Source organism: Pecten maximus, chromosome 18 (genome assembly GCF_902652985.1).
Source record: "Pecten maximus chromosome 18, xPecMax1.1, whole genome shotgun sequence".
NCBI lineage: Eukaryota > Metazoa > Mollusca > Bivalvia > Pectinida > Pectinidae > Pecten > Pecten maximus.
In genome coordinates this window covers 13,384,271-13,411,760 of record NC_047032.1, presented here as the reverse complement: position 1 = coordinate 13,411,760, position 27,490 = coordinate 13,384,271, and the positions used below count along the sequence as shown (strand labels likewise).

Genomic DNA, 27,490 nt, shown 5'->3' with positions numbered 1-27,490 from the left:
GTCACCAGTAATACCTGTACGGCGATGCCTACATGGCCGCTGTAGGCTTAATATTATGAATACGTTGACAACTGGCGTAAATGATACACCAAAGCCTTGTTATCTCGAGAGATATACATTAGAAATATCTCATCTCCCCAACATTTATCCATACAGCTATATTTTATTGATGTTTTAGATATTATTCTTAACAATATATATTATTATCATTTTAGGCAACGCGTTGCTATGGTTACAGAAATATTATTTCTAGTCTGATTGATTAAGGTCAGTTAAGCTTACCGTATTCCATATGTACAGTGTTTGTGATGTATTGAGGGATTTGCAGTGCATTGTCATGTATTGTTTTACGTGTATTATCGACCAGGAATCTATGACAGTAGGTATGTTTGATATTACCTTGTTAGCAGCCTCTATCTGACTCTACAGAAGTGAAAACATTGGATCATAAGATTGACGGTTACAAGAAAACACCCTTCTGTATTTAAATGTGACGATTTGACATGCTTACTAAGTGTTTTGTCAAATGCGACAGTTGTATTGATGTTCAAATTACATTTAATCGAGTGTGTGGAATGGGCGTTGGTTTTATTGTAAATGGACTGTTTCCTCAAAATATTCCTTCAACGAACACACGCTACATACTATCATTCACGACGTAGACAGGTTGGATTGTATTGTCTGTTGTGTTGTGTAACCCTCGGCGGATAGCAGCAACAGGCGAACACAGGTAAGTAGTGCTTTGCTGTTTGTATTAGCTAGGTCGGTGTCGCTAAAATGAAATTATGCATATAACATATAATAAAAACACGAAACAGTCAATCATTTATGCCTGTTACTAGCGAAGACTGTTTTCATTACCATCATACTACAAGCCAATTACATTTCCTGTCTTGCTGATAAAAACGGCTATCACCAAATTTATTAGTCAGTTCTACATGAAATTTATTTTGACATACACAAGTCATGCGTGTGTATATACGAAAGAATATATTCAGAGCAAAATTGACTTGATTAATTATCATCATTTATGGTCATCATTCTTTTCGTTTTCATGTGTATATGAATATTACAAATGTTATCAATGAAGAGAACTTCTAGGAGCACATGATTTAAATGTTCCTCACATTTGCACTCGTTTGATCAATTGTGAGGTCGCGATAGCTCAGTCGGTGAGAGCGGCGGCCACGGAATCTAAGGTGAAGATCCGAGGTGCATGGCAATGCAAGGGGCCCATATTAGTTGTGTTTCTTTAGCGGGAATCTGCGAAACGGACTGCATGGTCTGTGCTGTCGTGGTTGTGCACTGGATGGATGGCATGCGGCGAGTCTCCCATAAGTATTTAGTGAAGTAGTCAACAACTACTGCAAGGAAACCCCACCTCAAAATGACCCTGGCAGGTCACAGGGCGATAGACACGACAAACAAACAATCAAACAAAATCTTGTTGTTTTGCACCAAAAGGATTCTTTGCAATTGGCGTACATGTGAATGTATTATTTTGGACTTTGGATCTATTTTCACAAATAAACCAAAACATTAATCTTGTAGAAATCAGAGTATATTTTTAAAGTTGCTTTATGGTTTTATTTTTCTACGATTGTACTATATAGGCTCATGTTATGCAATTTTGCTATTCAATTCTTTTGGAATAGTTTACTTTAATATGTTCAAAGAACTTTATATTTCTCTGTAAGATTACAAGCTAGAAGGAATGAGTTTAAATATATAAACTACATATTAAATAATATCGGATACACATCTATCATTCATAAACCGGTAAGGTGGACTGTACAATTGTATAAGATACGTGCTCAAACTTTTGTCACTTCCATGTATAGTGTTTTGAACTGTCTGTGTAAATTGTACATAATTGTGCCTTATAAATAACACCTCAAATGTCATTTACAGAGAAACGCATAAAGGAATCATGGAATACCAGTCATCCCGAAATAACGTTAGATAACAAGTGTCTTCTAGTTTCTATATTTCTATATACAGGGGTCATCAAGTTAAATAACAAGTGCCTTCTTGTTTCTTTATTTCTATATGCAAGGGGTCATCAAGTTAAATAACAAGTGTCATCTTGTTTCTTCATTTCTATATATAGGGGTTCATCAAGTTAGATAACATGTGTCTTCTTGTTTCTTTATTTCTATATACAGGGGGTCATCGCGTTAGATAACATGTAACCTCTTGTTTCTTTATTTCTATATACAGGGGGTCATCGCGTTAAATAACAAGTGTCATCTTGTTTCTTCATTTCTATATACAGGGGTTCATCAAGTTAGATAACATGTGTCTTCTTGTTTCTTTATTTCTATATACAGTGGGTCATCCAGTTAGATAACATGTGTCTTCTTGTTTCTTCATTTCTATATACAGGGGTCATCAAGTTAGATAACATGTAACCTCTTGTTTCTTTTTTGTCCTATATACAGGGGGTCGTCAAGTTAGATAACAAGTGTCTTCTTGTTTCTTTATTTCTATATACAGGGGTTCATCAAGTTAGATAAAAACTGTCTTCTTGTTTCTTTATTTCTTTATATAGGGGTCATTCTGTTATACAGAAATAAAAAAAAAACGAAGAGACATTGATTAAATTAATTGATGAATTATTCCTATTTCTAATTCGAACGAAATTTTAAGAAATTACTTTACCTGGTATCATGATAATGGTTTTCAGAATTAAGCAAGTGAAGATTTATTTATCGTTATATAAACGAATCCGTGTCCTTTTACAAAAGTGAAAAAAATCGCTCCACCAATAAAAATTGAGGTCATTAAGTCGAGCCAAGACGCGGGCATTACTCCTTCCAATTACATACTAAGGTCAATGGGTGACGTTGATGCTTCCGTAAACTGGACGGACGCTGTGACACTCTGAGATAATGAGGTAGATGTTTCCGTGAAGTGGATGGACTCTGTGACTATCTGAGATACTGAGGTAGATGTTTCCGTTAAGTGAATTGACTCTGTGACTATCTGAGATAATGAGGTAGATGTTTCCGTTAAGTGGATGGACTCTGTGACTATCTGAGATAATGAGGTAGATGTTTCTGTGAAGTGGATGGACTCTGTGACTATCTGAGATACTGAGGTAGATGTTTCCGTGAAGTGGATGGACTCTGTGACTATCTGAGATACTGAGGTAGATGTTTCCGTGAAGTGGATGGACTCTGTGACTATCTGAGATACTGAGGTATATGTTTCTGTGACGTTGATGGACTCTGTGACTATCTGAGATAATGAGGTAGATGTTTCCGTGAAGTGGATGGACTCTGTGACTATCTGAGATACTGAGGTAGATGTTTCCGTTAAGTGGTAGGACTCTGTGACTATCTGAGATAATGGGGTAGATGTTTCCGTGAAGTGGATGGACTCTCTGACTATCTGAGATACTGAGGTAGATGTTTCCGTGAAGTGGATGGACTATATGACTATCCGAGATAATGAGGTAGATGTTTCCGTTAAGTGAATGGACCCTGTGACACTGAGATAATGAGGTAGATGTTTCTGTAAAGTGGATGGACTCTGTGACTATCTGAGATACTGAGGTAGATGTTTCCGTTAAGTGGATGGACTCTGTGACTATCTGAGATACTGAGGTAGATGGTTCCGTTAAGTGGATGGACTCTGTGACTATCTGAGATACTGAGGTAGATGTTTCTGTGAAGTGAATTGACTCTGTGACTATCTGAGATAATGAGGTAGATGTTTCCGTGAAGTGGATGGACTCTGTGACTATCTGAGATAATGAGGTAGATGTTTCTGTGAAGTGGATGGACTCTGTGACTATCTGAGATAATGAGGTAGATGTTTCCGTTAAGTGGATGGACTCTGTGACACTCTGAGATAATGAGTAGCGATTATTTATGTCACTTATGTCAGTTATGTCAGTCCTGAGTGCAGTATTAGGTTTTTAAATAACATGTAATAAGAATATTAGCTATATTTGTATCAAACAATAGTTATATCGAATGCTCTGTAAAGGACCAAGTCTCGTTCCTAGTGTTGGATGGTTTATAAAAGTTCATATGAGAATATCTTTGTTTTTAATATTAACCTGAACCAAATCACATTCCACATAAAAAATATGTTGTTTTAAGATCAGTTCGTCTTTTTCAATGGGAATTATTATCAACCGCGAAACCGCAATCTAATTGGTTCTCCCGATATGGTATGTGGAACTTAACAAAAAAGGGATATTCAGAATATTCTGAAGTCAGATTTAACAATGTTTCAGTTTATAAATGATATCATAGCCATAGTGTTCTGCCATACGTTTATAAATCTTCTTGTGTGAAATACCTTGAAGGTTAGTGAACCACAAATAGACTTGGTATATATACTCGATGCTGATGATGGACAGAATTGAGATCTGCACCGGAACAATGTAACATTATTATTCGTTAATTTTGTTTAAACGTCTTATTAACAGCCAGGGTCAAGAAAAGCCGGAGTACCCGGAGAAAAACCACCGGCCTACGGTCAGTGCCAGGCAACTGCCCAATGTGGGTTTCGAACTCTTAACAAACTGATCACGAAAAATAATGGCAAATAGTCAGTAAGAAGTTTCACCACGAACATTTATTTATTGTAAGGGTGTTTACTTAACTCGGAAAATGGCAAAATTACTCCCCATTCCCATCGTATATCTATGATACAATAAAATATGTTAAAATCAAAACATGAGTCGAGGAAATCGTTCCTACATATACAGAATAAAAATGAGAGGAAGTTATTTACCTGATATGCAAAGAGTTAACCATTGCGACGAAAACTACTGAAAGAAACTATTAAATATTCCAGCGGTGATCAATACAGTCAATAGGCATTAAAATATTCTGTGTAACACAAATAACACTGCGACCATGAACTAGTCCGATACCAGCTCAAAGGTTTGCAATATTCACATGATCCAACTGTTAAAATGTTTAAACCGCTCAAAATGTTAAAAACGATAACATTCTGCGAAACGTTACAATGCAGTTTAACGATTTAAGATATCATAATCCATATTGGTACATATTGCACTCGAATACAATACTTTATTTCGAAAAAATATCAAACTAAGAAGATACATTATATAGCAGGACGACAGTTATGGTTGATTTCACCGGGCTAATGTTTAAATATACCTATGTATGAGATGTCCTTTGACCAAGTAACAGAATTAAATTTCAGTGAAAATAACCAAGTCGGATATTTTCTATCTCTTGTTGCCTCTCGACCTCCTTCCTTAAATGTCAAACTACTCAAGATTTCACAAGTTCATCCACGACTTCCGATTGGTTATGAGCTTAACTTAATACTCTTCACCATAATTCGAAGCCATCTATTTGTGTCAGCTATCTGGTTTCTTTGCAAAAGCGTGCTCTCATAATACGACAGCGAAATCTTTCTTCAAATTCAGAATCGTTCCATTGAGCACCGATCAACATCAGAAGGATAGCTATTACGAAGCATACTTAATTAAGACGTTTGTCATCGAGAACCTCGGGATAATGTAAAGGTTCACGTTCACGTTACAATTCCATATCGATTTGTATTCTAGAAACGCGATATAAACTTGTTGTGATAGCGAAAAAAACATCTCCTTACGACAGAGCTATATAATGTGTGGACGTTGAAGCAAAAGACGCTTACCCTTTTGAAACGCCTTATCTTAACAGCGTGTTGAGGTTTTGCTTTGATTTTATCGATTTTGAGTAAGAAGTCTTCAGTCGTCATACCTTACAATGTCGTCACATACGATGAGCTTCTCAAATATTGATACTGTATGCGAAATATTGGCCTAGTACGTGTTTGTTCGCCTTTGTGTACAAGTATTCATGTGCTGAACTTGCCTAGTATATTTTTGCTATCACCGGCTACCATCTATGGTCATACGTTCCATCTTTAACTTCACATTAAAGCCAAATTATTGTTTTCGCAGTCTTGACATGTATACGACGGAATCGGTAGTTAAACTACAGCGAACGTTTCCTGATATCAGCGTAGTTTGCAGTATTATCGAAGAAAACGGTTTGGGCAGAGATATGTCAACATTACAAAGGCCCTCTACACAATACCGTTACATAAATTGAGAAAGGGTATGATCTGGTCGTAACGAATCCCAGTTTTTATACAATAGTTGTATCAATACGGTATATACTTGATGGTGATAGTGATTACAATATCACATTAAGAAGATTAAATGTATTTTTTCACAATTTTAAACATTATAGTTATTATACTGACAAGTTTAATTTTCATTTCCTAGGAAAAATGAATTCATGTCAATAACAACATTCAGATTTGAAACATTAATATCTGAAAATGAGTACGCATATGAATCTTATAACGAGTAGGCTAGTATTAAGGTTTTCCTGTATATTGACCCCTAACAGTAAACAACTCCAAAATCCATGTAGTTGTACACGTAGACCTAACTAAGTTATTCAATTCAATTCAAATTCTTTATTCCGTCAGTTTTACAACTTATTGGATAACATAATATACATTTGTACATACATTTAAGGACAAAGGCACCCACTCTTACATAATTCATCATCCATTCTACAAAAAAAGTACTTACTCTCTTCACAAACATATACAGTCAACAAAAATAAATCTTACAACAATTTTAAAGAACAAATAATATATCATTAATCTAATAAGTTGAAAATGAACATATTTTAATTAGGATTTGATAACAAATCTTTCCTACGTTTATTTGCTAGTGATAGATATTTTCCTAAATTGTTTAAACATACTAGGGTTTTTGAAATAATATGGTTTAATTAAATTAAGACGAATGTCTGCTTAACAAGTTATAGTAGATACAATCAGTGATAACTGAAGCATACATTATATAACGTTACCTGACTCATTATGTAAATATAAATTAAGTATTTTCCACTTTACTGTAAACTGGCGAGGAACTTCCGAGAAACACCCAAATGATTACGATGAAGAGTCTTTCTGATCGTGATTTGTAAACAGCATCTCTAGCAAGCGCTTCTCTAGCAACGCTCCCAAGATTCGAAATCAGAAAGGTTCGAAGACATTTCCAATAAAGGTTTGTTGTATCCAATTGAAAACGGGAATTCGGCTACCACATAAAATGTCATAATATACAATTATTGCATTTTGTGGAGGTCTACACGAGACTATACGAACCTGGTCAAGAGTTTGTTCATCGAGGCCGCAGTCCCAGGTGAACAAACTCTTGACCAGGTCCGTATGTCATCGGATATGTATGAATGTTTTTAGAATTGACAAACCTTGTACATTCTTTTTAAAGTTAGAAGCCAAATTGACCTAGCCAATTATTTTTAATCAGGATAACGATTTATGTAACCCATATCCCTGAATTTTGAAGTATAAATGCCATTTTTTTCATCATTTTTGCTAGATTCAACACTTAATATAAAAAGTTTGCTGACTAACTTTTTACGATATTTTGCAGATGAAATGTGAAAAATTAGTTCTTTCTAGGACATATATAAAAATGGGTGGGGGTTAGGGTTAGTCTGCTTACTTCTTTTGTCTCGAACTAATATTTGTTATTTTTCAGCTTTTCGGAGATAAATTTTATCGTATTCCAGTTACAATAAAATGTGAAAATAAAAAAAAAAAAAAGCTATTCTCCCTTATTTAACATTGCAAAGTTTTAAAGCAAACATGAATTAGAATCATTAACAAATTACTAATGCAATGATGGTTAAAGTGAAAACAGTTAAGTCCAAAATGTGACATTTGAGCGTTGCATAAAATGCAAGAAAAACACCTTTTCAAAATCGCCGTCAAATGGGCCATTTTTTTTTTAATTCTTCTAAAACCAAATTACTAACATAGGAAGTCTGAAATTTTGACAAATTTTTCAAATAAAACCTTACTATAAAATTGGTTTTTCTTGTTGTTACATATTACAAATACTTTTTACGCAAGATCGAAACGAGACTTCAACGTGGAATATAACCAAACATAAAGAAGTTTTTAAGTTTTCTCAAACACTATGACACAAATACGTGCATGTATGTGTTATAAATCCTTCTCTAGTGAAACTCGTCACTCGCACACTTAAAACTTGGTCGACGCTATCTTGGAAGATAAATCTTCCAGCTTCGAGAGGGAGGAGGTAGAAGATCTTCCAGAAGCAGAAGAGCTACAAATCGAGTGACCGGAAGATATACGCAGAAGAGTGCAAATCGAGTGGGGCTCATGGCTTCAGTAGATTATTGTACAAAATGACAATAAAAATTGCGCACTCGTTGTTTTGGTAAGTTAATGCATTCGTAATTTTCTTTATCCTGACAGTACAGCTGTTCAGTATATGCACGGTCATACGACATCGTCCATGATTTGCATTAGTCGTTTGAATCGAAAAAAAAAGGTATTGCGACATTCTTACGGGTATAAATAGACCGTTTTCAATGAAAATCGTGATTACTGAATGCAGACGACCTGTCTAGGCCTTCTTAAGTGACGTTATTGGGGCTAAATGTCTCTGCCAGCTAGAAGACACTCTTCTATATTTGTTTGCACATATGTAATGCAGACAGTTCCACTTTATATGCAGACTAGTGTTCAAATAGGACCTTTTCACCGGAGTTTGGCTAAAGATCCCAGTACGTGGTGCTTGAGGCAGACAAACAAGTTTAAGCTATATTATTCACAGTGAGATTAATCCCGCTATGTAAGTCTAAAGTAACTGATAATTTATAAATCCGGAGTATCACTTCCGTCCCCGGGTCCTTTGTTTACTTAACTATATTTCATTGATGTTATCCGAAAGAATACATTATTTCGTCAGTTTTTCACAGTGTAACAAATCAACTCGACTGCAGTCTTTCTCACGAAATGCAATGGTTCTTAAATATTTTTTTTTACGCGTTTGGATACCTTTTCTCATATATAATCTGATTTACTTTCCCTTCTGACCGTAAAATAGTTGCTTCCGTTTGCCTACCAGATCTGTTTTTTCACGTTTGATTTATCAAAGTTTGGCTTATGAATCCCACACAACAATAATTTAACAGCAGCTTATAATACAGATTATCAACTACAATTCATATTCGTATGAAGCTATTTCAAAGAAGTATGTACAAATAAATAACTAATTAAATAAAGTCAAGTTCATAATCGAAACATGTTAAAATCTTCCGCTGGATCTAATTAAAGTTTGCACTCGTTTAAAACATCACAATTAATTTTGTATCAAAATCCAGATTTTCATTACCAAATGATAATAATACCAGCGTTATATACACATACACCTATGTATCAATTATTTAAATGATAAAATATACAGCAGGAGCATTTTGAATATACTGTATATTGACACTCACAATGCAGTATTAATACAGCGGTAAACATCGTGTACTGTAAAACGTGTATCAAAACGTTTATACAAAATGCATGCAGTATGAAAATATAAGGTCATTTTACTAGCTCTGGATAATGGAAAAAAAAAAGTGCTTTGGTTGTCTTCGGGAGCGAAGACTTTGTGAAGGAGAAAGCAGTGAAAAAATGGAGAACATAAGGTCATTTTACTAGCTCTGGATAATGGGAACAAACTGTGCTTTGGTTGTCTTCGGGAGCAAAGACTTTGTGAAGGAGAAAGCAGTGACAAAATGGAGAACATAAGGTCATTTTACTAGCTCTGGATAACGGGAATTTCTCGTTGGCTTAGTTGTAGGATGTTTGCATTAAAGCGAGAGGTCGTTAGTTGGAGCCAAGACGCGGGCATTACTCGTTCCAATATCATATTAAGGTCAATGGGTGACGTTGATGTTTCCGTAAACTGGATGGACTCTGTGACTATCTGAGATACTGAGGTAGATGTTTCTGTGAATTGGATGGACTCTGTGACACTCTGAGATAATGAGGTAGATGTTTCCGTTAAGTGGATGGACTCTGTGACTATCTGAGATAATGAGGTAAATGTTTCCGTGAATTGGATGGACTCTGTGACACTCTGAGATAATGAGGTAGATGTTTCCGTTAAGTGGATTGACTCTGTGGCTATCTGAGATAATGAGGTAGATGTTTTCGTGAAGTGGATGGACTCTGTGACTATCTGAGATACTGAGGTAGATGTTTTCGTGAAGTGGATGGACTCTGTGACACTCTGAGATAATGAGGTAGATGTTTTCGTGAAGTGGATGGACTCTGTGACACTCTGAGATAATGAGGTAGATGTTTCCGTTAAGTGGATGGACTCTATGGCTATCTGAGATATACTGAGGTGGATGTTTCCGTGAAGTGGATGGACTCTGTGACACTCTGAGATAATGAGGTAGATGTTTCCGTTAAGTGGATGGACTCTATGACTATCTGAGATACTGAGGTAGATGTTTCCGTTAAGTGGATGGACTCTATGGCTATCTGAGATACTGAGGTAGATGTTTTCGTGAAGTGGATGGACTCTGTGACACTCTGAGATAATGAGGTAGATGTTTTCGTGAAGTGGATGGACTCTGTGACACTCTGAGATAATGAGGTAGATGTTTCCGTTAAGTGGATGGACTCTATGACTATCTGAGATATACTGAGGTGGATGTTTCCGTGAAGTGGATGGACTCTGTGACTATCTAAGATAATGAGGTAGATGTTTCTGTAAAGTGGATGGACTCTGTGACTATCCGAGATAATGAGGTAGATGTTTCTGTAAAGTGGATGGACTCTGTGACTATCCGAGATAATGAGGTATATGTTTCTGTGAAGTGGATGGACTCTGTGACTATCTGAGATAATGAGGTAGATGTTTCCGTTAAGTGGATAGACTCTATGACTATCCGAGATAATGAGGTAGATGTTTCTGTAAAGTGGATGGACTCTGTGACTATCTGAGATACTGAGGTAGATGTTTCTGTCAAGTGAATTGACTCTGTGACTATCTGAGATAATGAGGTAGATGTTTCCGTGAAGTGGATGGACTCTGTGACTATCTGAGATAACGAGGTAGATGTGTTCGTTAAGTGGATGGACTCTATGACTATCTGAGATAATGTGGTAGATGTTTCCGTGAAGTGGATGGACTCTGTGACACTCTGAGATAATGAGTAGCGATTATTTATGTCACTTATGTCAGTTATGTCAGTCCTGAGTGCAGTATTAGGTTTTAACAGGTTTTCATTTAAATAACATGTAATAAGAATATTAGCTATATTTGTACCAAACAATAGTTATATCGAATGCTCTATTAAGGACCAAGTCTCGTTCCTAGTGTTAGATGGTTTATAAAAGTTCCTATGAGAATATCTTTGTTTTTTTAATATTAACCTGAACCAAATCACATTCCACATAAAAAAATATGTTGTTTTAAGATCAATTCGTCTTTTACAATGGAAATTATTATCAACCGCGAAACCGCAATCTTATTGATTCTCCCGATATGGTATGTGAAACTTAAAAAAATGGGATATTCAGAAGATTCTGTAGTCAGATTTAACAATGTTTCAGTTTATAAATGATATCATAGCCATAGTGTTCTGTCATACGTTTATAAATCTTCTTGTGTGAAATACCTGGAAGGTTAGTGAACCACAAATAGACCTGGAATCTATACTCGATGCTGATGATGGACAGAATTGAGATCTGCACCGGAACAATGTAACATTATTATTGGTTAATTTTGTTTAAACGTCTTATTAACAGCCAGGGTCAAGAAAAGCCGGAGTACCCGGAGAAAAACCACCTGCCTACGGTCAGTGCCAGGCAACTGCCCAATGTGGGTTTCGAACTCTTAACAAACTGATCACGAAAAAGAATGGCAAATAGTCAGTAAGAAGTTTCACCACGAACATTTATTTATTGTAAGGGTGTTTACTTAACTCGGAAAATGGAAAAAAATTACTCCCCATTCCCATCGTATATCTATGATACAATAAATATGTTAAAACCAAAACATGAGTCGAGGAAATCGTTCTTACATATACAGAATAAAAATGAGAGGAAGTTATTTACCTGATATGCAAAGAGTTAACCATTGCGACGAAAACTACTGAAAGAAACTATTAAATATTCCAGCGGTGATCAATACAGTCAATAGGCATTAAAATATTCTGTGTAACACAAATAACACTGCGACCATGAACTAGTCCGATACCAGCTCAAAGGTTTGCAATATTCACATGATCCAACTGTTAAAATGTTTAAAACGCTCACAATGTTAAAACAGTGATATTCTGCGAAACGTTACAATGCGGTTTAACGATTTAAGATACCATAATCCATACTGGTTCACATTGCACTCGAATACAATACTTTATTTCGAAAAAATATCAAATTAAGAAGATACATTATATAGCAGGACGACAGTTATGGTTGATTTCACCGGGCTAATGTTTAAATATACCTATGTATGAGATGTCCTTTGACCAAGTAACTGAATTAAATTTCAGTGAAAATAACCAAGTCGGATATTTTCTATCTCTTGTTGCCTCTCGACCTCCTTCCTTAAATGTCAAACCACTCAAGATTTCACAAGTTCATCCACGACTTCCGATTGGTTATGAGCTTAACTTAATACTCTTCACCATAATTCGAAGCCATCTATTTGTGTCAGCGATCTGGTTTCTTTGCAAAAACGTGCTCTCATAATACGACAGCGAAATCTTTCTTCAAATTCAGAATTCTTCCATTGAGCACCGATCAACATCAGAAGGATAGCTATTACGAAACATACTTAATTAAGAAGTTTGCCATCGAGAACCTCGTGATAATGTAAAGGTTCGCGTTACGAGTACAATTCCATATCCTAGAAACGCGTTATAAACTTGTTGTGATAGCGAAAAAAACATCTCCTTACGACAGAGCAATACAATGTGTCGACGTTGAAGCAAAAGACGCTTACCCGTTTGAAACGCCTTATCTTAACAGCGTGTTGATGTTTTGCTTTGATTTTATCGATTTTGAGTAAGAAGTCGTCAGTCGTCATACCTTACAATGTCGCCACATACGATGAGCTTCTCAAATATTGATACTGTATGCGAAATATTGGCCTAGTACGTGTTTGTTCGCCTTTGTATACAAGTATCCATGTGCTGAACTTGCCTAGTATATTTTTGCTATCACCGGCTACCATCTATGGTCATACGTTCCATCTTTAACTTCACATTTAAGCCAAATTATTGTTTTCGCAGTCTTGACATGTATACGACCGAATCGGTAGTTAAACTACAGCGAATGTTTCCTGATATCAGCGTAGTTTGCAGTATTATTGAAGAAAACGGTTTGGGCAGAGATATGTCAACATTACAAAGGCCCTCTACACAATACCGTTACATAAATTGAGAAAGGGCATGATCTGGTCGTAACGAATCCCAGTTTTTATACAATAGTTGTATCAATACGGTATATACTTGATGGTGATAGTGATGACAATATCACATTAAGAAGATTAAATGTATTTTTTCACAATTTTAAACATTACAGTCATTATACTGACAAGTTTAATTTTCATTTCCTAGGGAAAATGAATTCATGTCAATAACAACATTCAGATTTGAAACATTAATATCTGAAAATGAGTACGCATATGAATCTTATAACGAGTAGGCTAGTATGAAGGTTTTCCTGTATATTGACCCCTAACAGTAAACAACTCCAAAATCCATGTAGTTGTACACGTAGACCTAACTAAGTTATTCAATTCAATTCAAATTCTTTATTCCGTAAGTTTTACAACTTATTGGATAACATAATATACATTTGTACATACATTTAAGGACAAAGGAACCCACTCTTACATAATTCATCATCCATTCTACAATATAGTACTTACTCTTTTCACATACATTTACAGTCAACAAAAATAAATCTTACAACAATTTTAAAGAACAATAACAAATAATATATCATTAATCTAATAAGTTGAAAATGAACATATTTTAAATAGGATTTGATAACAAATCTTTCCTACGTTTATTTGCTAGTGATAGATATTTTCCTAAATTGTTTAGTTATTTTGTATTTTCTACTTTGAGTAATTGAATAAGTTTAAACATACTTGGGTTTTTGAAATAATATGGTTTAATCAAATTAAGACGAATGTCTGCATAACAAGTTATAGTAGATACAATCAGTGATAACTGAAGCATACATTATATAGCGTTACCTGACTCATTATGTAAATATAAATTAAGTATTTTCCACTCAGGTTGACCGGTCAATATTTTTTACTGTAAACTGGCGAGGAACTTCCGAGAAACACCCAAATGATTACGATGAAGAGTCTTTCTGATCGTGATTTGTAAACAGCATCTCTAGCAAGCGCTTCTCTAGCAACGCTCCCAAGATTCGAAATCAGAAAGGTTCGAAGACATTTCCAATAAAGGTTTGTTGTATCCAATTGAAAACGGGAATTCGGCTACCACATAAAATGTCATAATATACAATTATTGCATTTTGTGGAGGTCTACACGAGACTATACGAACCTGGTCAAGAGTTTGTTCATCGAGGCCGCAGTCCCAGGTGAACAAACTCTTGACCAGGTCCGTATGTCATCGGATATGTATGAATGTTTTTAGAATTGACAAACCTTGTACATTCTTTTTAAAGTTAGAAGCCAAATTGACCTAGCCAATTATTTTAATCAGGATAACGATTTATGTAACCCATATCCCTAAATTTTGAAGTATAAATGCCATTTTTTTCATCATTTTTGCTAGATTCAACACTTAATATAAAAAGTTTGTTGACTAACTTTTTACGATATTTTGCAGATGAAATGTGAAAAATTAGTTCTTTATAGGACATATATAAAAATGGGTGGGGGTTAGGGTTAGTCTGCTTACTTTTTTTGTCTCGAACTAATATTTGTTATTTTTCAGCTTTTCGGAGATAAATTTTATCGTATTCCAGTTACAATAAAATATGAAAATAAAATGAAAAAAAAAGCTATTCTCCCTTATTTAACATTGCAAAGTTTTAAAGCAAACATGAATTAGAATCATAACAAATTGCTAATGCAATGATGGTTAAGTGAAAACAGTTAAGTCCAAAATGTGACATTTGAGCGTTGCATAAAATGCAAGAAAAACACCTTTTCAAAATCGCCGTCAAATGGGCCATTTTTTTTTTAATTCTTCTAAAACCAAATTACTAACATAGGAAGTCTGAAATTTTGACAAATTTTTCAAATAAAACCTTACTATAAAATTGGTTTTTCTTATTGTTACCTATTACAAATACTTTTTACGCAAGATCGAAACGAGACTTCAACGTGGAATATAACCAAACATAAAGAAGTTTTTAAGTTTTCTCAAACACTATGACACAAATACGTGCATGTATGTGTTATAAATCCTTCTCTAGTGAAACTCGTCACTCACACACTTAAAACTTGGTCGCCGCTATCTTGGAAGATAAATCTTCCAGCTTCGAGAGGGAGGAGGTAGAAGATCTTCCAGAAGCAGAAGAGCTACAAATCGAGTGACCGGAAGATATATTCTAGAAGCAGAAGAGTGCAAATCGAGTGGGGCTCATGGCTTCAGTAGATTATTGTACAAAATGACAATAAAAATTGCGCACTCGTTGTTTTGGTAAGTTAATGCATTCGTAATTTTCTTTATCCTGACAGTACAGCTGTTCAGTATATGCACGGTCATACGACATCGTCCATGATTTGCATTAGTCGTTTAAATCGAAAAAAAAAGGTATTGCGACATTCTTACGGGTATAAATAGACAGTTTTCAATGAAAATCGTGATTACTGAATGCAGACGACCTGTCTAGGCCTTCTTAAGTGACGTTATTGGGGCTAAATGTCTCTGCCAGCTAGAATACACTCTTCTATATTTGTTTGCACATATGTAATGCAGACAGTTCCACTTTATGTGCAGACTAGTGTTCAAATAGGACCTTTTCACCGGAGTTTGGCTAAAGATCCCAGTACGTGGTGCTTGAGTCAGACAAACAAGTTTAAGCTATATTATTCACAGTGAGATTAATCCCGCTATGTAAGTCTAAAGTAACTGATAATTTATAAATTCGGAGTATCACTTCCGTCCCCGGGTCCTTTGTTTACTTAACTATATTTCATTGATGTTATCCCGAAGAATACATTATTTCGTCAGTTTTTCACAGTGTAACAAATCTACTCGACTGCAGTCTTTCTCACTAAATGCAATGGTTCTTAAATATTTTTTTTACGCTTTTGGATACCTTTTCTCATATATAATCTGATTTACATGTACTTTCCCTTCTGACCGTAAAATAGTTGCTTCCGTTTGCCTGCCAGATCTGTTTTTTCACGTTTGATTTATCAAAATTTGGCTTATGAATCCAACACAACAATAATTTAACAGCAGCTTATAATATAGATTATCAACTACAATTCATATTCGTATGAAGCTATTTCAAAGAAGTATGTACAAATAAATAACTAATTAAATAAAGTCAAGTTCATAATCGAAACATGTTAAAATCTTCCGCTGGATCTAATTAAAGTTTGCACTCGTTTAAAACATCACAATTAATTTTGTATCAAAATCCAGATTTTCATTACCAAATGATAATAATACCAGCGTTATATACACATAAAACTATGTATCAATTATTTAAATGATAAAATATACAGCAGGAGCATTTTGAATATACTGTATATTGACACTCACAATGCAGTATTAATACAGCGGTAAACATCGTGTACTGTAAAACGTGTATCAAAACGTTTATACAAAATGCATGCAGTATGAAAATAACTAATATTGTACTTAGATTCACAAAACAATTACAAAAGTATAGTAAAACAAAACAAAAAATGTATTGTTCCAGATTTATAAATAGATTGACTGCCAAAAGTTGAAGATAAATAAAAAGATGGACAGTACATGTGTGTTTTATTATTTGAAACGGTTGTTCAACACATGGGGCCGCGGTGGCTGAGTGGTTAAGGTGTCCCGACACTTTAACACTAGCCCTCCACCTCTGGGTTGCGAGTTCGAAACCTACGTGGGGCAGTTGCCAGGTACTGACCGTAGGCCGGTAGTTTTTCTCCGGGAACTCCGGCTTTCCTCCACTTTCAAAACCTGGCACGTCCCTTAAATGACCCTGGCTGTTAATAGGACGTTAAACAAAAACAAACCAAACAAACCAAATGTTCAACACACGCCGAGAGATTAGAATATGATGATCATACAATATGAGCCGAACGTTGCTACCAATTTAATCACATCTTACCCTGGATCATGGACATTGGATTGGGGTTATATCAATTGTGTGGGCGCCATATCACTCGAGGTTATCAAGAACTAATCAGTATCGCTGTATTCATGTCCACGTGTATTCTTGTCAACAAATTGAGGTTAAAGAGTAAGTCTGCTCCGATATGTTCCAGTTTTTATTGTATGTCAATAGGGCACGCGAGGATCCGCTTCCCTGAGCGTATGGTAACTGGTATATGTTTCATCATCTCCAGACCATCAGTTAATCATTACAGCTGTTGATTAACAACCTGTTTATACCACACGTGGTATAAACTCTGTACGCATTTTGATTGGCTAACACGGTGAACTTTGAACCAAGCTGCAATTGTTATTGACGTCATCAATAATCTAATGACGTCACATCACCGGGTCCCGGACGTCACCGGTACACTTTATTTGCATACGCGAAATTATACTTGGCCACGTTTCCCTTTGATTCAAGCCGATATTATTGTGGTAGAAACAGGTCACACGACTCGAAATTGTTGGATATGGAATTTATTTCACACGAGTAAGTTATTTTTTAAAAGTTGCAAAAAACACTCGCTAAAGCTCGTGTCTTTTGTAACTTTAAAAAAAAACTTACTCGTGTGAAATAAATTCCATATCCAACAACCACTCGTTGTGTAACCTCTATATATACATTGCGATATTCAGGTATTCATATCATCTATAATAGACTCTTATGTCTCTCTTAGATTCTACAATTTGTTGATATTAATATTGTGATTGGTTCATTTAATAAGTATACCATTTACAGGTTATAATAAATCTCCAATGTATGGCATCGTGAATAATAAGAAACCTATAAAGTTCAAAAGTGACCCGATGAAGGAGTTTTGTGAACAATGCTTAAGCGATGTGTGTTGGATGTGTAGCTAGCACGTGCCATGCATTGGTTTTTATTCTACCATGTTTGCTATGCAACGCCAGTTTTGATTGGTTTAAAACCATGTATTATTTTCCAATAACCCACGCTTGTGCCAATAATACACGGTCGGGAGTCACGGCTGTAACAATTTTATATATCTAATATTCACCCATTTTATAAAAGGTTACTATAGCCGAGTGGGCTAATGGGTTAGTCTTCCAATAATTTTTTATCACGACGCCAGTTCGAATCCTACGGAGGCCCCCTTTTTTTATCCTTTTTTTTTATTTTCAAAATCAATGCCATATGATAGATGCTCTTGATCGTAGTACTGTATTGCCTGCATATTTCATCAACAAATAATGCAATACTCAAGAAATAAATTACAAGGTTTTCTCGGGGTTTCTTTGCTGTTTTTCTATTAGAAAGAGGTAGATCTCAGAACTAAACAGTATATGGTAGAATAGAAATAATCAACTTTGACTCGTGTATTGTTGCAGGATAATAACTCAGGCCTGCGGCCTTCGTTATTAATTCAATTGCAAAATATCCTCGTCCTCGTTGTATATCCTGCAATAATACACGAATCATCGTTAATTATTTCTTAAATTGGTTTTAATTAAGTGTATTTAAAAAAAAATACATTGTATACATCGTTTATGAACCCATGTAGTATATCCTGATGCAGCAACAGTCATCTTACTCTTTGATGTCTAGATCTGTCTTTCTTCCTTCCATTATTCTTTGTTTTTCTTTATTTATGAATCATCACAAGTATACTGTGTCGCTATCACATTTTTTCAGAAAGTTTTTATAATTCTTTAAAAACTTGTGCACAATCCAATTGTGTCTAAACAATAAAATACGTTCAAAATAAAATCTAATAGACGCTTTGTCACTATGGTCATGTCAGGGTATCTAGCCGACCATCACTGCGCCATCGAAACGTTCTTTCTAAGAACGTGGATGTGGCGCAGTGGTATAAGCTGCGGGTATTTCTGGCTATAAAAAAGACGATTAGGTGCTGTAGATCGTGAGTTCGAGGCCCGGTCAGGGCATGAGTCATAAAAGTTGTCTTCCTTCGTCAGTTGTGTTACTATGTTATATATCAAATAATTAGCACAATGTATTATATGCACTATGTGTTGTTGATCCGAAGATATAGATTTGAATTTTCTGTTTGGTTGTTCAGTGTTGAGAATCTCATCGTTCCTAACCCTAGCCAAACATAAACCTTGTATTGTAAGCAACTAACCATGTATTATCTATATATCTAACAGTCAGCATATAACACAGCTTTTACCACAATAAATTTGTTATTCCACTCTCAATCCATTGTATAAATATTCCGATCTTTTGATTGGTCAATAATTCGAACTTTGACCCGAGCTGCAATTGTTATTGACGTCATTAATAATCGAAAGACGTCACATCACTAAAGCTCGTGTCTTTTGTAAATTAAATAAAAATAACTTTCGAGTGTGAAACAAAAATCCATACCCAACAACCGCTCGTTGTGTAACTTTTTCTATTGTGGTAGAAAAGAAAAATTTTGATTTAAACCGGAAATGTAAATATAAACTGCCTTCTTAAAGGTATATGGTCCTATGATTCTCTCAGGATTGCAGACAAAACAGCGAACTAACGGGAGGTGTTGCTCAGTTGGGAGAGAAGTCGTGGCTGAACTCACCTATGATTTTACGGTTTCATCACCACACAGGAGAAGATGAGCTAAAAGGCGAGAGCCAAGTCGTGATGATACAGGTGACATACAATTCCAATTGAACCCGGACAAATTTGGCACTGACAACTGGGATGCTCATAGATGTTTAGCACGCTAATTAGTCCAGGATCGATTAGACACCGTATCTAGATATTAGACTGGTGACCGTGCCAAACATCTTTCGCATGACGTGAAAATTCATCTCACATAAATATTATATCTCAGCCCATTACAAAGTCATCAAATAAGATATGTAGAAAATCAGGTTTATTGGAATTAATCAGTCATTATATCAATTAATCAATCACTAATCCAAGCTATGTATACATGTATATATAGCTGTGCATGTCTGTCTATCCGCCAGCTTTAGACTATTATGGGATGCTGCCCGTCAATCAATCGTCTACAAATGTGTGAATATAAGGGAAATAACTCTAGCTGCCTTTGTTCTTTTACACATGAAGGCACCGCACAACGTCTTCAGCAATTCCAGACATTTGTACTTAATCGTCAAAGCCGTAAAAAGTAAATGTTAAATAAACTAAATGTCGATTAAACTGCTGAAACCCAACAAAATGTTGATGAAAATAAATGTCAATTAAACTAAATGTTGATTCAAAAATAAATTTGGATTAATCTAAATGTTGATTAAACTAAATGCTGATTAAACTGCTGGGACTCAAACTAAATATTCATGAAACTAAACGTCAATTAAACTAAATGTTGATTAAACTTCTGAGACACAAACTAAATGTCAATTAAACTAAATGGTGATTAAACTCCACAAACACAAACTAAATGTCAATTAAACTAATTGTTGACTAAACTGCTGAAACTAAAGCTAAGTTAATGTTGTTTTCAGCAGTTTAAACTAATGTATATTTTATTATATTTCCCTGTGAAACAACTTATGTTAATATTAAGTCGTTGACATTTACCTCATGGCATATCATATGTATTATACCTTTCTCCTGGCAGGCCCACGTCACAACATAGTACACAGAGAGTTAACATCAGTTTTGATAGACATTTATAGTTAAAAGCTGGTGTGGCAAATTCGCATTAGTAATTTTATTTGAGGGAGGGGGGGGGGGGCGTAATTTGTGCATGTGAGTGGAGGAGGGGGGGGGGGGTGGTACGGGAGGGAGTCTAACACCTACAATATAGACGTGTATAATGTTGCTACCTTGATGTTTCCTTAAAATTTGGCAGATTGTGCTCACACATTGTCAGAGGAACTGTGTAACGTCATGAAACACGTGCGCGAAGACCTCCCAGCCTACATGTACACATACCACCCACACATGACACGTGTTTATCGTGAGCCACCATCACTCTCCTTACACACGTACACCGACACGCGTGCCATTATACCTTAAGACAGAATTTTTAATATATGTCACCGCACACTTGGCACTACGCGCACACCGTACGAGTGCCGAGCTTTTGCGCCAGATGTGATTAGATTGTGTGTCACTGCCAGTGTTGACACTCCAGATAAGAGGGTCAAAATCACACCGCTAGGTAGCAGAAAACCGGAAATGGAAATAGCATGTCCATCTTGTGCCTTAAAACTTGTTTATGTTTGTTGACGTTGAGTGCCAGCTGTCGTCACTATTCCCAGCATTAGACGCGATGTGACGCCGATGTCGGCCATGGTCAGTTTGAAGGATATATTCCTTATGGTAGTGTTGTGCTTTTGATCACAAAGACCATTTAACTCGCGCGGGAAAAATTCACTGGATTATAATCATGTCGAAAACGGTGAGTGTTGAATTGGTGTCTGTAGAACCCACACATAACTTAAGTGTTTAATAATTACATACACAGTATATATATACCTGGCTTATTGCCGCCTTTAACTATCGAGGCTATACATTTATCATAACGTAACATACACTGGGTTTCGTATTACAATGCACATTAATCTTTCGTGTATCAGTTCCAGGTAGGGGGAGGAGTTATTTGTATTACTCCACTTCCTCACAACACACACACACACGTACAACACAATCGATTCCACACGTTGTCGGTACACAAACACATGCCGATAGCGAAAGGTGTTAAGTTTTGCTGTAAGTTCTGTGTGCCGATCGCATGGATTATAATTTACAATACTGTTATATACCTACTGTAGGTATAGTGATCTCTGACGAGAGGCTAACAGTTCCTAATGGCGGTTAGATTATCGGAACATTTCTGACTCCAGGTGATTCTTAACTTGTTTATATCAGAGAAAGTGGTTTGGAATGATTATTAAAAGCTGTTAATGTGTTATGCTACTTTAGATAGTTGATGCCAGTTATCTGCCCCTTACAGTGGCGTAGGAAGTCGTCAAAAAGTGGGGGGGCAAAATTTTTTTTAACCTTAAATTTTACGCACTAAACAAATCGTATGCCATCTCCGCAAAATTAGCCAATAATTATCATTTCAACATCCCATGATAATTTTGATAATTTATGTAGTACAAAATAAGTTATTTACGCAAATCAGAATATATATATTAAATATAGCAAAACATGAATCACCAGGCCCGGCCAGGATTTTCGAAAGGGCGGGGGGGGGGTCCAGTAATTTAGTAATAATGCGAGCGCCGTAGGCGTGAGGCGCGATTTTTTTTTTGCGGGGTCCGAGGGGCCGCCCAGCGGGTCCAGGGCAGCGCCCTGATATGGGGTTCAAGGGGGTCTAAGCCCTCCGCGGAAAATGAATATAGCACATTTCCAATAATTCGGGATCAGGCGCGGATCCATGAGTTTTCGAAAGGGGGGTCCAGTAATTAAGTGATCAAGCGAGCGCCGTAGGCGCGAGCCGATTTTTTTTTCTTTTTTGCGAGAGGTCTGGGGGCCGCCCAGCGGGTCCCAGGGTGGCGAAGCCCCCCTGTAGATCTGCAATCGAAAGGGGGGGGCAGTAATTTAGTGATAAAGCGAGCGCCGTAGGCGCGAGGCAAATTTTTTTTTTTTGTATTTCCTCGTACCTGTCGGTAATTAATATCACTCTATTCACGTTAAAACCGCGCATTCTTCTTCATGTTGTGTTTCTGTCTTTTTCTCATTATGAACTCAATTAACTTCACAAATTATCATCAACTTATTGAATCTATGTGATGAAGTTAAGCAAAATTGCGTATTAAGATATAAATATTGACTTACCAGGCTATTGCAGACGACCGACACACAGGTCTGAGGATTGATATACTAGTATAAAAGTCGGAATGTTCCGGATGTACAAGATAAAGTTTTTATCGTTGCCTTCAATAAAACATTATCGGTTCGGAAATATACAGATATTTATCGAAATGAATATATAAATTCGCGTTTTATTCCCTTTTTTTAGATTTTGGATGTCAAAAAGTCGGGGGGCAAAAAGATATGTTTGCCCCCCCACTGAAAAAAGTGGGGGGGCAATTGCCCCCCCTGCCCCCCCCGCTTCCTACGCCACTGCCTTAGGTCTGTTAGATGATTCGTTACGGGATATCGCCATTATGCTATTTTCAGGGGAAATGTTGTCACAAGGTTAGGAGATTATCTCATTAAAATCTCCAGAATGACTCGCTATATAACGCCACAATCTCAAACAAGAAATATCTTTAAAAAAGATAAACGGCATAGTTTTAATGCTGGTGGTTATAATGTAAAACTGCTGGTGAAATAAATTAACGAAGTAATGCGTTTCAGCAATGATAACAAATCAGTTTGAATCATTTTTGGTGATAAGACTGCATTTGAATTAGGAATATAAGTTAACTTTGTCATTTGAAAAAAATACATCCAATTATTCAGCTCACATTCAATCTTAACTTTGTTTCGTTTTTAACTGCATGTATGCATTTTGCATTTACCGCTACATTGACCAATCACATACTTCATCTTGACCAGTAACGCCACCTGTCGCGTCATATCCGGGGCCAAAAGAATATTATACGGCTATGCCGAAAAATAATAACAATTGTTGATCGGTTATTTTTTCTGTGAAGGATATGAGTATCATAGCATATATCATTAATTTTCAATAACGTGGGCGAACCAGGCACATTAACAATCAGCAGAGCGAGACTCGAACCCAGGACCCCCGAACTCTAGCTGACGCTCTAACCATTTAAACTACATTTACCTGCCCACTGGCGTTCGACCCCGTCTAGTTATGCTAGATTCCTCTAAGTTGAAGACACACACGGTACTCTATATACCACATTCTGTGGATGTTAAAGTTGGGCGCGAAATAAAATGCTACGACCAAACCTCCGAACTCTACACACTTTTAAGCTACCCTTCTGACGCGGCTGTCAGCCCAGTCCAGTTCCGCTACACACATTTTTCCAGATAAAACCCTGGGGTTCAGTTAATATAATGACTTAGCCAAAAAGTTGTAAATAACACATTCCAATATGTAGGTTTAATGATGTACACTTGGCTCTGGGTGATCAATTGTTTAAGACAAATGCGGAACAGATCATGTATGTGTAAGGTGTAGGTGGTACAGATCCTGTAGGTGTAAGGTGTAGGTGGTACAGATCCTGTAGGTGTAAGGTGTAGGTGGTACAGATCCTGTAGGTGTAAGGTGTAGGTGGTACAGATCCTGTAGGTGTAAGGTGTAGGTGGTACAGATCCTGTAGGTGTAAGGTGTAGGTGGTACAGATCCTGTAGGTGTAAGGTATAGGTGGTACAGATCCTGTAGGTGTAAGGTGTAGGTGGTACAGATCCTGTAGGTGTAAGGTGCAGGTGGTACAGATCATGTAGGTGTAAGATGTAGGTGGTACAGATCCTGTAGGTGTAAGGTGTAGGTGGTACAGATCATGTAGGTGTAAGGTGTAGGTGGTACATATCATGTAGGTGTAAGGTGTAGGTGGTACATATCATGTAGGTGTAAGGTGTAGGTGGTACATATCATGTGGGTGTAAGGGGTAGGTGGTACAGATCCTGTAGGTGTAAGGGGTAGGTGGTACAGATCCTGTAGGTGTAAGGTATAGGTGGTACAGATCCTGTAGGTGTAAGATGTAGGTGGTACAGATCCTGTAGGTGTAAGGTGTAGGTGGTACAGATCCTGTAGGTGTAAGGTGTATGTGGTACAGATCCTGTAGGTGTAAGATGTAGGTGGTACAGATCCTGTAGGTGTAAGGTGTGACTAGTACAGATCTTGTATGTGTAAGATGTAGGTGGTACAGATCATGTAGGTGTAAGGTATAGGTGGTACATATCCTGTAGGTGTAAGGTGTGACTAGTACATATCCTGTAGGTGTAAGGTGTAGGTGGTACAGATCCTGTAGGTGTAAGGTGTAGGTGGTACAGATCCTGTAGGTGTAAGGTGTAGGTGGTACCAGATCATGTAGGTTGTAAGTGTCGTGGTACAGATTCCTGTAAGGCGTAAGGTATAGGTGGTACAAGCTTCCTGTAGGTGTAAGGTGTAGGTGGTACATATCCTGTAGGTGTAAGGTGTAGGTGGTACAGATCCTGTAGGTGTAAGGTGTAGGTGGTACAGATCATGTAGGTGTAAGGTGTAGGTGGTACAGATCATGTAGGTGTAAGGTGTAGGTGGTACAGATCCTGTAGGTGTAAGGTGTAGGTGGTACAGATCCTGTAGGTGTAAGGTGTAGGTGGTACAGATCCTGTAGGTGTAAGGTGTAGGTGGTACAGATCCAGTAGGTGTAAGGTGTAGGTGGTACAGATCCTGTAGGTGTAAGATGTAGGTGATACAGATCCTGTAGGTGTAAGGTGTAGGTGGTACAGATCATGTAGGTGTAAGGTTTAGGTGGTACAGATGATGTAGGTGTAAGGTGTAGGTGGTACAGATCCTGTAGGTGTAAGGTGTAGGTGGTACAGATACTGTAGGTGTAAGGTGTAGGTGGTACAGATCATGTATGTTTAAGATGTAGGTGGTACAAATGGTGTAGGTGGTACATATCATGTAGATGTAAGGTGTATGTGGTACAGATCATGTAGGCGTAAGGTGTAGGTGGTACAGATCCTGTAGGTGTAAGGTGTATGTGGTACAGATCATGTAGGTGTAAGGTGTAGGTGGTACAGATCCTGTAGGTGTAAGGTGTAGGTGGTACAGATCCAGTAGGTGTAAGGTGTAGGTGGTACAGATCCTGTAGGTGTAAGATGTAGGTGGTACAGATCATGTAGGTGTAAGGTGTAGGTGGTACAGATACTGTAGGTGTAAGGTGTAGGTGGTACAAATGGTGTAGGTACAGATCCTGTAGGTGTAAGGTGTAGGTGGTACAGATACTGTAGGTGTAGGTGGTACAGATGATGTAGGTGTAAAGTGTAGGTGGTACAGATACTGTAGGTGTAAGGTGTAGGTGGTATAGATCCTGTAGGTGTAAGGTATAGGTGGTACAGATCATGTAGGTGTAAGGTGTAGATGGTACAGATCCAGTAGGTGTAGGTGGTACAGGTCATGTAGGTGTAAGGTGTATGTGGTACAGATCATGTAGGTGTAAGGTGTAGGTGGTACAGATCATGTAGGTGTAAGGTGTAGGTGGTACAGATTATGTAGGAGTAAGTTGGTTTTACGATATACAGGTCTTAGTTTCGGGAACATTTCAAATTACCAAACTGGAAAAAAAATGTTAAAGGGAAATTATTCGCAGGAGTTAGAACAACCCCCTGTAACTATTTAATGCTTTTCTTTCTAAAATTTTGAGGTTCTTGAATACATGTATCTCTAGATGAATTAATTTTGATGAATATGCTGTCTGATCTTTGTTAAACGGAATCGCTATTTTCAAAACATTCACATGAGCTATTCAGGTCGCGTGTGCCTCTTGAATCTTGACGTATCCCTTACCAAACTGTTATAGCTGGCTTCATAAATATATGATGACAAGCACTGCCACGTAGCATTTATTTCCTGACTAATATACATACACATACGTTTACATAACCTGGATGGTAACAGCCCTTGTCAAATAAAAAAAAACATATTTTAATTTCAGCAAACCTCACAGGGACTTGGCACAAAACCGTAGCCAATGATCTGGGTATATTATTATTATTATCATACATATAATATATGGGTACTGGGATTACAATTTGTGCCAGGTCCCTATGGTCACGTGGGGCCGCGATGGCCGAGTGGTTAAGGTTTCCCGACACTTTATCACTAGCCCTCCACCTCTGGGTTGCGAGTTCGAAACATACGTGGGGCAGTTGTCAGGTACTGACCGTAGGCCGGTGGTTTTTCTCCGGGTACTCCGGCTTTCCTCCACCTCCAAACCTGGCACGTCCTTAAATGACCCTGGCTGTTAATATGACGTTAAACAAAATAAACCAAACGAAACTGGTCAGGTTGTGATTACTTAGCTGCAGAAAATACAGACTCGGAAGGATCGCCGGATATAGATAGTGAAGCGAGTTTGTAGTGATTAATATTTCAAAGAGGATTCGGATTTTGAACACTTATGATATATAAACAATGTAGTATTCAGTTCGGGAAAGTATTTTTATCCTTGGAAGAATCTGGACCACATGCATTTCCTAAAGGTAATGATTTTTTTTAAACAAACATGTTACAATAATCAAGCTATAAATAATGTATGGTCAGCAGCTCAAGGACTTGACACGAGTTCCCGACACACGATCCTTATATGTAATATAAAATTGATACTATAGTCATATACATACAGAATGTATATATATATATGGGGCAAAGAAGTAATTCAAACAGTGTGAACAATGAGGCTTGTTAAATTTTCGAGG

General features: G+C 36.9%; 1 protein-coding gene across 3 annotated transcripts in view; it reads left to right on the top strand.

Moving 5' to 3' along the window:
* The first annotated feature begins 406 nt into the window (after window positions 1-406).
* LOC117317137 (solute carrier organic anion transporter family member 4C1-like) overlaps window positions 407-27,490 on the top strand; it is a 54,687-nt gene continuing 27,603 nt past the window's right edge. The window contains exon 1 of one of the 3 annotated variants that reach the window (XM_033871937.1): window positions 407-730. Coding sequence is in view for 2 of the 3 variants with exons in the window: in XM_033871935.1 (XP_033727826.1) it covers window positions 27,260-27,274 (15 nt within the window). In the remaining variant the exon portion in view is untranslated. Of the gene's footprint in view, window positions 731-21,108; window positions 21,558-27,164; window positions 27,275-27,490 lie in introns of those variants that run through there. The other 2 variants (XM_033871936.1, XM_033871935.1) reach the window with 2 other exon arrangements.